Raw genomic sequence first — 10,182 nt, 5'->3', positions numbered from 1 at the left:
ACAAACGTTCCAATGTTTATTCCTGTTCAACGGCCAAATTTGTCGTTTCTCCGAATGTGGCCCCAGAACAGAACGGACATATGGGCTGAGAATATAAACAATGCTGAGGAATGTAATATCATTTAATTAAGCTGTGTTTGGTGCAGCTTATGTTATTATGTTAAAGACTGCACACCCACACCAGCGAGTCCACGTATTTAGGCTGATTAGACCGTGTGGGGGTGTGCAGACTGGGCAGGATTGACACCGTCCTGACTCTTCTGCTTGGTTTGGTTTACATTTTGGTGTAGAATAAACACTTATTTAAATGTGTGTCCTTCTTTTATGATCCCAGCATCGTTCTATCTACCCAACTTCAACCTTAGGAGGACTAACAAGCTTATAGGACTGAAGACATCCATGTGGACAATGAGACAATGGACCTCAACAAGAAGTACAGGAGTTTTCAGCAGCTTCCTAAAGTGTTGGATCTTTGTAAACCTAAACAGCGCCGCCACTAGAGAGCGCTGTCCTTACAACCCAGCTCTAAAAGCATTGCAGCGGGTGCCTGATGTGGTTCAGTACTGTACAGACTCTTGTATTCTTTACGTCCTGTTACACTGCCACCTCGCAATTATGACGTCATAATCAAGTCCACTCACACGCGCGTTCTCGTCCAAGATCTCGTTGGCCGCTCGGTTCCTTTCACGCCGAGGAGGAAAAGCAAAGAAAGCCTGCAGTGTTACTCCAGCTTGAAGTGTCCAGAGGAGCTGTAATTAGTTTTTCAGCTCGTACTGTTGGCGCTCTGGCTGCTTACTTAGAAACAGGAGATGTACAAGTAGAAACAGCTGCATCTGGTGGAGTAAATCCATTCTGTAGCTCCAAGGGAATCCAGGACTTTGTGAATGCTGATGTGTGTGTGCGGTTCGTTCACTTTCATCTGGGAACGCGAGACAGAAATAACAACCCATCATATAGATAACTGATAAAAGAGAGAGACTAGGAGGAGGGGGATGGATGGATGAATGTAGACAAAGGTGAAGGTTGAAGGTTATTGATCAGACGAGCCGAGGCTTCATTACCCAGGGCTCAGACTCTCGCCCTGTCAGCCCCGTCATGATGAGTCTGAGGCCTCAGGATGCCGGAGCTCCATGCTGAGGAATTCAAGGTTTCTTTCTTTGTCATTCCTCATTTGAAATGTGTCAAAATAGCTTCACCGGTTTGCAGGATGACCTGATGATCCTTTGTTCCTAAGATAATATCACTACATCACTACAAATGCCTTTACTGAAGGAAATGCACTGGGATTGCAATTGCTGATAATTCTCCAGCTGAAAAATAAACACTGGGCCAGAGGAGGAAACTTCAGGAATAGTTTTCGCTGAAAGGCAGAAAAGGTTTCTCTGCCTGGAAGTATGAAGATGAAGAATGTGTTTCAATGGGGATTTTAAGCCTGAAAGTTCTGAACAGGTTGAAGTCAGAATGTGTGTAGGAAGTCAAGTGACAAAGAAACACACATTCAATACAAAAGCTTCTTTAGTTTGTTACGATTCTTTATTCACACATCACAATGTTCTGATATCTGATTGGTCGTACAGGTGAACACAGTTCCGACACATTTGTTCTCAGGTGGTCGAGTGGAGGAGGCGGGGCTTGGGCCGGAGCGCCAGCAGCAGGTAGGAAGTTTTTCCCATGGTTTTACGCACTGCTTTAACAAATATAAATAAGTTGGTCTTATCTGATATGAAGTCACTGATTCATGTTGAGGAGGAAGGGAAACCGATGCTGTTCGTCGTCGTGGAACAATGATCAGCTAAGTGTGTACAAACTGATTCAGATAAAGTTGAAGCTGACAGAATCATAATAACATCTGTATAAATATTTACATGGGGAAAGATCTGACTTTAAGGTTCCGTCTTCTGTGGGTTTGATGTCAGTCTCGTGTTGATGAAGCAGTAACCGTGGAGACGCTGTAAGGTCTCCAGCACGTTTAGCTCAGCTCCTCCTGACCGCCGGCTGAAGGTTCGGCCTCGTTTGTGTCGCCGCCGGCTCCGAATCTGCTCTGTAAAGATCTTCCCAGAAACAGCCAGTACTCTTTACGGATGGTGTCCTTCTCCTGCGCCAGGAGCTGGCAGACCTACGGGGAAACACAGAGGAGGATCAGTAATCAACATCCGACTCTCTGAGCTTCACCGAGTCTCTTAGGTTCATCCCATCTTATCGTACGTCTAAGGCCTTTTGTAAGGTTTCTTTCTGGTCGCCGCTCTCTTGGCTGCCGCTCTCCAGCGCGTCCTCGTAGCAGTCGAACAGAAACGCCAGAAGGTACGGGGAGCAGTGCGTCTCCTTCAGCTCCACCACCTTCTGCAGGAGGCCGGGCAGAGACGACAGACCTCCATCCTGCAGGGTCCTTGGAGGCGGGAGAGGGAAGGAAGAGAGAGAGAGAGAGAGAGAGAGAGAGAGAGAGAAGCTTTAATCCTTCATTCAGATCTTTACACGCTGGGCTCTGATGTCTGCTGCTGTTTTACCCTTTCAAGTAGTTCCATGCACTTTCATTGTGTGGAGCCTTTCTGATCTGGCTGAGACAATACCTACGCCAAGAGGAGAGAGAGAGAGAGAGAGAGAGGGTCAACTGGGATGCATGTTACATTACATTACATTACGAGCATTTGGCAGACGCTTTTATCCAAAGCGACTTACATTACCACCCTTCGCAGAGGGGGGAGCAATTGAGGGTTTGGTGCCTTGCTCAGGGGCACCTCGGCAGGGGCTCGAACCGGCGCCCCTCCGGTTCCCAAGCGGAAGCTCTACCCACTGAGTTACTACCTCCCCTACTATGTTAGTGACGCCCGGACAGTGAAGCTTTGTGTTCCTGTACTTACTGAACCTCTCTCTCCTGCACCGCCGGGTCGGAGAAGCCGGTGGTGTGAGAGATGACAAAGTGCCTCTGGTTCCAGGCCGAGTTGTTCCTCAGGTCCTCCTCCAGAAGACGCTCCACAAACTCCAGCTCGTCGTCCCACAGTTTGTACTCCTGCACGGCCAACAAGAGAAACGTGTGAGACAAACCAAACCCGAGCACTCTCAGTGGGCGGAGCTCTGAGTGGGCGGAGCTCTGGGCCTGTCTCTCACCTGGATGACCCACTGTCGGTGCTGCCAGGCATGGTAATTCTTGGCGTCCTCGCTGAGAATGTCTGCGATGAACTCCAGCTCCTCTGTGGGATCCTTCAGCCACTCCACCACCATGCGCCTGTGATGCCTGCAGGAGGGGAAACCTTCGTGTGTGAGACAGCGCCACCTGAGGTCTGCATGAAGCTCCACAATGAGGTGAGACTCATCTGCACACAATCACAGAATCCATATGGAGAACAATCAAACTAAACTCTGCTGCTGCTCACCACACTTGGTAGTTCTTGGGTTGATCCCTGATGATGTCAGTGATGTAGCGCATCTCCTCCCTGAGATCTTTGGCCAGAGCCTGCAGGAGAACTCGCCTGTAGTGCCTGCAGAACACACACACACAAGACTCCTGTAATTTGAGACAGTAAACTGGATGTTTACAAGTCTTACCTCCTCTCTAAACAGTAACAGATGCATTTGTGCTGATGCGTGTGAATATAAAGGTGTAGCTCCGCCCTCTGCCTGTTTTCACTCACCACACGGTGTAGTTTGCAGCGTTTAGGTCGATGGCGTCGGCCGTCAGGGCAAAAGCTCGGTCGCTTTTCTCATCATTCTTAAGCAGCGCGCGGAAATAATCGTAAACGTCTGTGACTGTGGGGAGAGAAACACACACACACACACACACCCAAACACACACACACACACACACACACACACACATACACATCACATCAGGCTGTTTTCATTGGAGTTGGAGTCCTCTATGGACTGTGTGTGTGTGTGTGTGTGTGTTCTTACACTTCTCAGAGTAGGCGATCTTCACCACAGGGTTCGGTCCATCATCCTGCGGTACCGGCTCCAGGTCGGCCCACTCCTTCCGCTCTCTGACACACAAACACACACACACACACCTTTTACTTTGTGTGTGTTACCTGGGTGCTGCTGTCAGAACATGTCTGACCATGATGAACCAGATCAAGCGGTGTGACGTTCACGGTACTACAACTCAATAATAAGCTTTAATACGTTAATAACTCGTCTATATGCGCGACAAATCTCAACGTCCAACGCTTTAAATGTGGACTGGAACACCAATGTTACAGTTAGACATGTACTGTTGTTTGAGGTGACATGTATGAGGCACTAAACACGTTTATAACCCTGTAAACTTTGGTTAGTTTCCATGTTGTTACTGTGAGCGAGGCGGTGTTTTAACTGTAGCACCCGAGCTAGCAGCTAGCCGCCCAAACGTTCATGGAAAACCGAGCTTTCTTACCTGTAAAGTGAATATCGCGACGGGTCGGCACCATATTCAGATCCGAGGTGTCCGTCCGCCTCCACGTCATAGTCTGTGTTCTCTTTCACTCCTACGGATTCGCTTGAAATGTCTTCAACAGCCGACATTGCTAAGCTGTGCTAGCTCCACCAGCGACACTTAGAGTTAGAGCAAGCGTCGTTTCAGGCGCGACGCAAAGCTGCGTTCACGCGCAGTGGGAAATTATGGGGTTGCTCGGATCTCACGCTCGGTTCTGTGGGTTTCGACTCAGTGTTGTTATAGTAACTGCTTCACATTTACCTATTTTCTTTTTTGTTGTAGTAGCCTATTGTCGCTGTGTTTAATAACATGTCTTACATTTGGGGGGCCTTGGCTGGAACCTAAGGTATAGGGGGGCTTATCATGGAACCCCTGTTATACAAGTTTTGGTTTAAAGGCACAATAATTCAAATGTGAAGGAAACAAACTTCAATTACTAGAAGACGGGAAAAACAGAGTGCCCGTTTGTTTGTAATTATATTTAGAATTTATTGGTCGCTACTTAAACATATCACACTAAATAGTTCGACATTATGATCTTCTGGACCTTTAGTTCAAGAAATGTTTTCTAACTCGACCTCTTTACATTTGAATTGAACGTAACACTGCTGCTCATTAATTTGAGTGTGTCGTGGAATGGAAGGAAAGACTGATTGAGCTTCTAAGCCGAGTAAGAATCTGATCTCTTGCGCTCTCTTGTGGCTGGATTTCGTTGTGTTGCATTTATAGGAAAGCAGGCAGAAACTAAAAAGAAATATGACAAAACACACGTCGAGTTCATGCGCCTGCCGTTGCCTTTGATCAAGGCACTAGGCTGTGGACCTGGATTTGGTCCGTCTGGCCACTGCTAACAGCTGGGACAGGTTTATTAAATGAATTTACTAGGATCAATAAAGTACAACTGACTGAGAATAAAATTGAAATAATTTCTTAAAAGCAGGTCAAGCTGAACTTTATTTTCATTGACAACTCTGGACATTATAAAAATAAATAGATGATTTACAGTCAGTGAATCATAATACAAATTGTTATCAAAATGATGTATCAGCCAGAATGAGGAACTGAATACATGCATAATCACATCGCACTGACTTACACATGTTCAGAAGACTTCCTACAGATTTGCAATTTTAAAAAAAAAGAAAAAAAAAACTTTTTCTCAACAAAACCTTGTGACAGAAAGTGAAATCTCCATTCAAATTAGACAGCTATGCAAGTTGGATGAACTTTTCTTTCTGATAAGTTTCCAATGACGGCTTGACCCAAAGTGTGTTCACTGAATGTTCTCTTCATCCAATCCGTGTTTCTCGATATAGCGTCTGGATGAGAAAGAGACAAAAGCACAAAGTTACTGTTTCTCCTACAGCAGATAGGACTGAACAGGACTATAGGTCAGTTCAGTACAGATCAGTTTGGAATTTAGTTTACACTTCATTATCTGGCAGTGCTAATGGACGGAACATCTCACCTTCTTGCAAAATTATACAGAGCTTCTTTCCTCTCTTGGAGAGACAAATGTCTGTCAGTTGGTGATTTCCCAAAGGACTTGGCAGCCGGCTGTGGGAGGAAAGTGAAGCCTTTGTAAATTTAGTGAAACCATAAAGCTTGATGGTCGACATTTGGACGTGATCCAATCAAACGTATCCAATCCCATCCAAGCTACTCTTCTCTGCAGATTAAACTCTCCCAAAATGTTTTAATCGAATGTTTATTTTGTCCACGTTGAGACTGGAAACTGTCCTTTAAAGCAGAGAGCCTGATCTACCTTTATAGTGGGAGCAGGACCGGATGAGTAAGTGTTCGTCGAAAGCCCAAACGTAGACGTCCCAGAATCTTCCATCTGAGGTTCCTCCTTGTTCTCCAGGAGATTGGTTATAGTGGTGTCCACACAGTTGGTTTTCTCTGTGTGGGAGACACAACTGTTCAGTTTTGGAGCTCAAATACACGAAAACCAAATCTTTAAGCCTTGAAAACCTTGAAGACCTAAATCAATTCCCTTGAAAATGAAAACACGCAATCACAAAGTCAAGTGTGCGTCCTATTATGCTGTCACAAAACTGTTGCTTCCACCAGCTGATATAAATCTACTTAGAGAAACGATGTTGATGCCATCAAATGAACAAAGTGTTATTACCCAATAAACAAAGTTACAACTGTGATGCCATCCAGACTCACAAAGTTTACAGCAATGATGTCACATTAACACACACTGAAAAACCAATCAATGGGTTCACCTCTGGCCGTTACAAAGACCCTGTGTGTGTGTGTGTGTGTGTGTGTGTGTGTGTGTGTGTGTGTGTGTGTGTGTTCCATACCTAAGTCCTTTGTGATGACATTCAGTGGCACATGAGGCAGCACATCCTTCACCTGCTGGGCCATCCGACTGATCCTGTGCTCCTCTGCTGCAGAGCTCTGCACCATGAAGCCGAGGCGGATGGATCCTGGTCTGACAGCTAGTTAGGGGGGGAAACCACAGCTCCACGTGAGAATCCCCCACAAAGCAACAAACAAGTTCATCAAACCCCATTAGCTGGAGTGGGATGTGAGAGGATTTGCTTACCTGCAGGCGTCTGTGGCACCGCGTGTCGTTTCCTTTTGATGTGCTCAGCTTTATCGGCTTTAGTGATTTTGGTGGAGACCAAGCCGAGCTCACAGGCCAGCAGCTGGAAAGACAACCAATTACCACGGTGACTAAAGTGAGAAATGGAACCAGACGTAATGAGAGCTGTTTGTCTGCTCAGACTGCTGCCATTAGACTGTAAGAGCCGCCTCAATACAGGGAAAACACACAGACTGAACCGTCTTCAGTTCTGTTTCATCCACATTCATTTCTAATCAGAATTTCATGGGAAGGTTGTGTGTGTTTCTGATAGTGGAAAGTACATTGTAAACACACATTTATGAATTTGAGCCTAATGTGAATCTAACAAGTTGCGGTTTTACCTCCTGGACTTTGTTGGCAAACTCCTGGTCGGACTCGGTGTCTTGCCTGGACACTGCTGGGAGCCAACTGGGAGGAAGAGCCAAAGAAAAACAAACACAAAGGGAACATCAGCCTGCATCCAGCCACAGGCTCTCAGAATGACATCACTGAACTCTCCACTAAACCCTCTCAGTTTGAGGAAAAACAAATGACAATGAGTTTGGGTCTGAGTTATCTGTCTGTCTGTCTGTCTGATCTTCTTGCTGATAGAAATAATGATAGAAATTATGTAGTACCTTACATGATACACTGTACAGGGAGCAAAGAAGGTCCACAAGAGCTCCGTCAGCCAACTGGAATCAGGTGTGCTCTGTGTGCGGAGAGAACACACACACACACACGTCAATGCTGTTACTGCAGGAGAACAGAGACTCAACTCAACTACAAGTCATCAAGCTGTCAGAGGGACTCATCTCCATACCCATGTATACTGTATATTCAGGGCTACTATCTAGTGACGGAGAACATGTTTGATGTTAACATTATTACCAAAGCAATCAGGGGTCTGGTCACTCGTAAGGCCACAGGCTGAATGGACTCCATCAGTGAGAAAGGCCAGGAGCTGAGAGAGAAGAGGGTCAGCGTTAACCTCCAGGGAGCGGAGCAGTGGGAAACATCTGCTAGAGTCCTTCACCGTGAGCTCACAGCCCCGGGGGATGAAGGGCAACTGGCCAAGGGGCTCTGCTGCTTCTTATGTTCCCACCAACCTGAACTTGAGCAGGCCGACGCGGCCGTTAGTGGTGTCCTCCTCAGGGAACAGCAACAGAGGCAGCGTCCCCTCGGTGGAGCAGTAACTCTGGAGAGACTCTCCCACCGCTCCACGGCCCGACGCTGCAGGCATCTCCATGAAGCCTCTGGCCCAACACACAAAGCCTGTGGAGCCCTCCAGCTGGGGCTGCAAGGAGAGACACGGGTCAGAAAACACCAACCGGCTCCCTTTGCCGTTAACTCATCATTCTGTACCAAAACAACTAACTTTAAAATGGCCTCAGACTAGAGTCAGACCAGCTGTGAAGAGAAACAAAGGGCCATTGCTCACCGTGTTGCAGGGGGTTAGGAGGTTGATGATGTTGTGGTCAAACTCTGTCACATGGTTACATATGTAGAGCTTGGCGTTTACGTCTCTGGAGCGAGGGTTCTGCTGTCTTACATGCATGCCGAGCACCGAACACATCGTCCGAACAATAAACCTGAATATCAGAAAAAAGGAGAAATAGATTCATGAGTTTGAGACGCTTGTGTCATCATTACCTTTAATAAAAATGTGAAATGTGTGAACTCTCACCTTCTGACAAAACATTCTGGAAGTGCACAGCTGACCAGGAACACGTGAACGCCAACAAAGATCCGGATTAACATCAAACAAAGGCCGACTGGGAAGTAAATCAGCAAAAGCAGGAAAACTAGGCCATCTTTGGGAAGCCTGCAGAGAGGAGACACACACATACAGACACACACATCTGTACTGAGCAACAACTCCACATTCAGTGTTCACATCTGTTTTCTGGCTCATTCTTCAACTTTGATCTTCCCTGTGTCTCTAAATAAAAACAACAATTTCCACTTTTTACTCTTGACACTCCTGAGTTTTGCCGTCTCTGTCCCTTGTCAGTTTGAAGATTGAACCTGGTTTAATACTGAACTGAATCCTGATGTGACGGATTGCAAAGATAAAAGACATTAATGCCAAATTCTCAAGTTCCCTCGGGACATTTATCTTTGTGTATTTACATTTATACGAGGGGAAACATGAGCAGCAGCAGCAGAAACATGCGACTTCTTTGGGGGAAACCTGCCTCATCTTTCCTATCAGACAAACTACTCACCTCTTCGCTTGCCTTCGCTGTGACTCCACCATCACACACTCGCTTTCTCTCTCCACCCGTTACTACGTGTGGGTTGACGTAACGAAATAAGAAGTTAAGATGGTGGAGAGTCTCCTATTAGAGTCTTAGACCATCTGTGAGGGTCTTATTCTGAGTCTTTTTGGGTTTGTTTGCACTAATTCAGCCACGCGGTCGTTAACTATCACCTAAAGTTGGCTGAATAGCGGAATCGCGTCCAGAACACGACAAAGATGACGTCACAGCTGCAGTAGCACGAAACCAAACATTAGCTTATTAACGTCATCATCACAGTCCGCTAACAAGCCACAAAAATGTTGCAGAATTGACGGCGCCAGCGGGACGGTAGTTACTTCGAGCGATGCACGAATGATTCACCGGGACATTATTATGACATTATGTAGAGTTTAAGCTCTTTAACACGAAGCACGGTCCGTTCTGAGTATTGTCATTAGCTTCGGGTTAGCTCGGCGGCTAACAGTAGCTAGCTGACGTTAGCTGACTTACCGACGAAAGTCAAACATGTCTTCGATCCCCCGAGTCTCCATGTCTGCCTGTCTGTCCGTCCGTCCGTCGGTCGGTCTGCCGTCTGCTCGGAGGCGAACGCTAAGAACACACACACGGTCTGCTCCGTGAGGATAAATGAGACATAACTTTCACGGCGGCATCAGGCGCTAAACGGGCAGCTAAAGTCTGGATGTTGGACGGCGGAGCGCCCGAGTCTCAACAGCTGTTTGTGCTGCTAGCTGCTCGCGTGGAGCCACTTCCGGCCGTTTTTTTTCTAGATAAAGACGTTAGAAATTACAAAAACAAGTGGCACGACAAAGGCGTCGCCCCCTAGCGGTTGTATTTGGCACTGTGTTTCAGTTTTGTTTCACTGTAATAACAACTTCCATCAGTTATTCTTCAGACACCACTTGGCATTTTTTCGATATATAAAAGAAATT

General features: G+C 46.5%; 2 protein-coding genes across 2 annotated transcripts in view; both read right to left on the bottom strand.

Annotated features, from left to right (window-relative positions):
• Positions 1–1,511: 1,511 nt before the first annotated feature.
• fnta (farnesyltransferase, CAAX box, subunit alpha) overlaps positions 1,512–10,182 on the bottom strand; it is a 144,039-nt gene continuing 135,368 nt past the window's right edge. Inside the window, exons 2-10 of the mRNA XM_076162884.1 lie at positions 4,370–4,525; positions 3,892–3,977; positions 3,630–3,744; positions 3,372–3,476; positions 3,106–3,232; positions 2,859–3,007; positions 2,505–2,567; positions 2,206–2,386; positions 1,512–2,116 (exon numbers count right to left, since the gene is read on the bottom strand). Coding sequence (XP_076018999.1) covers positions 1,970–2,116; positions 2,206–2,386; positions 2,505–2,567; positions 2,859–3,007; positions 3,106–3,232; positions 3,372–3,476; positions 3,630–3,744; positions 3,892–3,977; positions 4,370–4,497 — 1,101 coding nt within the window. The 5' untranslated portion in view covers positions 4,498–4,525 and the 3' untranslated portion in view covers positions 1,512–1,969. The remainder of the gene's footprint in view (positions 2,117–2,205; positions 2,387–2,504; positions 2,568–2,858; positions 3,008–3,105; positions 3,233–3,371; positions 3,477–3,629; positions 3,745–3,891; positions 3,978–4,369; positions 4,526–10,182) is intronic.
• Positions 5,332–9,996, bottom strand: aup1 (AUP1 lipid droplet regulating VLDL assembly factor). Its single transcript, XM_076162812.1, has 12 exons — positions 9,743–9,996; positions 8,677–8,814; positions 8,431–8,581; positions 8,099–8,286; positions 7,881–7,953; positions 7,628–7,701; positions 7,352–7,418; positions 6,969–7,071; positions 6,724–6,861; positions 6,174–6,310; positions 5,877–5,965; positions 5,332–5,727 (listed from the first exon to the last, which is right to left on the bottom strand). Exons 1-12 carry the CDS (start codon positions 9,781–9,783, stop codon positions 5,682–5,684), a joined length of 1,245 nt encoding a protein of 414 aa, XP_076018927.1. The 5' UTR covers positions 9,784–9,996; the 3' UTR covers positions 5,332–5,681.

This window comes from Genypterus blacodes, unplaced genomic scaffold (assembly GCF_046128005.1).
Source record: "Genypterus blacodes isolate CSIRO-AG114 ecotype Tasmania unplaced genomic scaffold, CSIRO-AGI_Gbla_v1 ptg000128l_1, whole genome shotgun sequence".
Lineage (NCBI taxonomy): Eukaryota > Metazoa > Chordata > Actinopteri > Ophidiiformes > Ophidiidae > Genypterus > Genypterus blacodes.
Note: the sequence above shows the minus strand (reverse complement) of the source record. Positions and strands in the feature narration are given on the sequence as shown.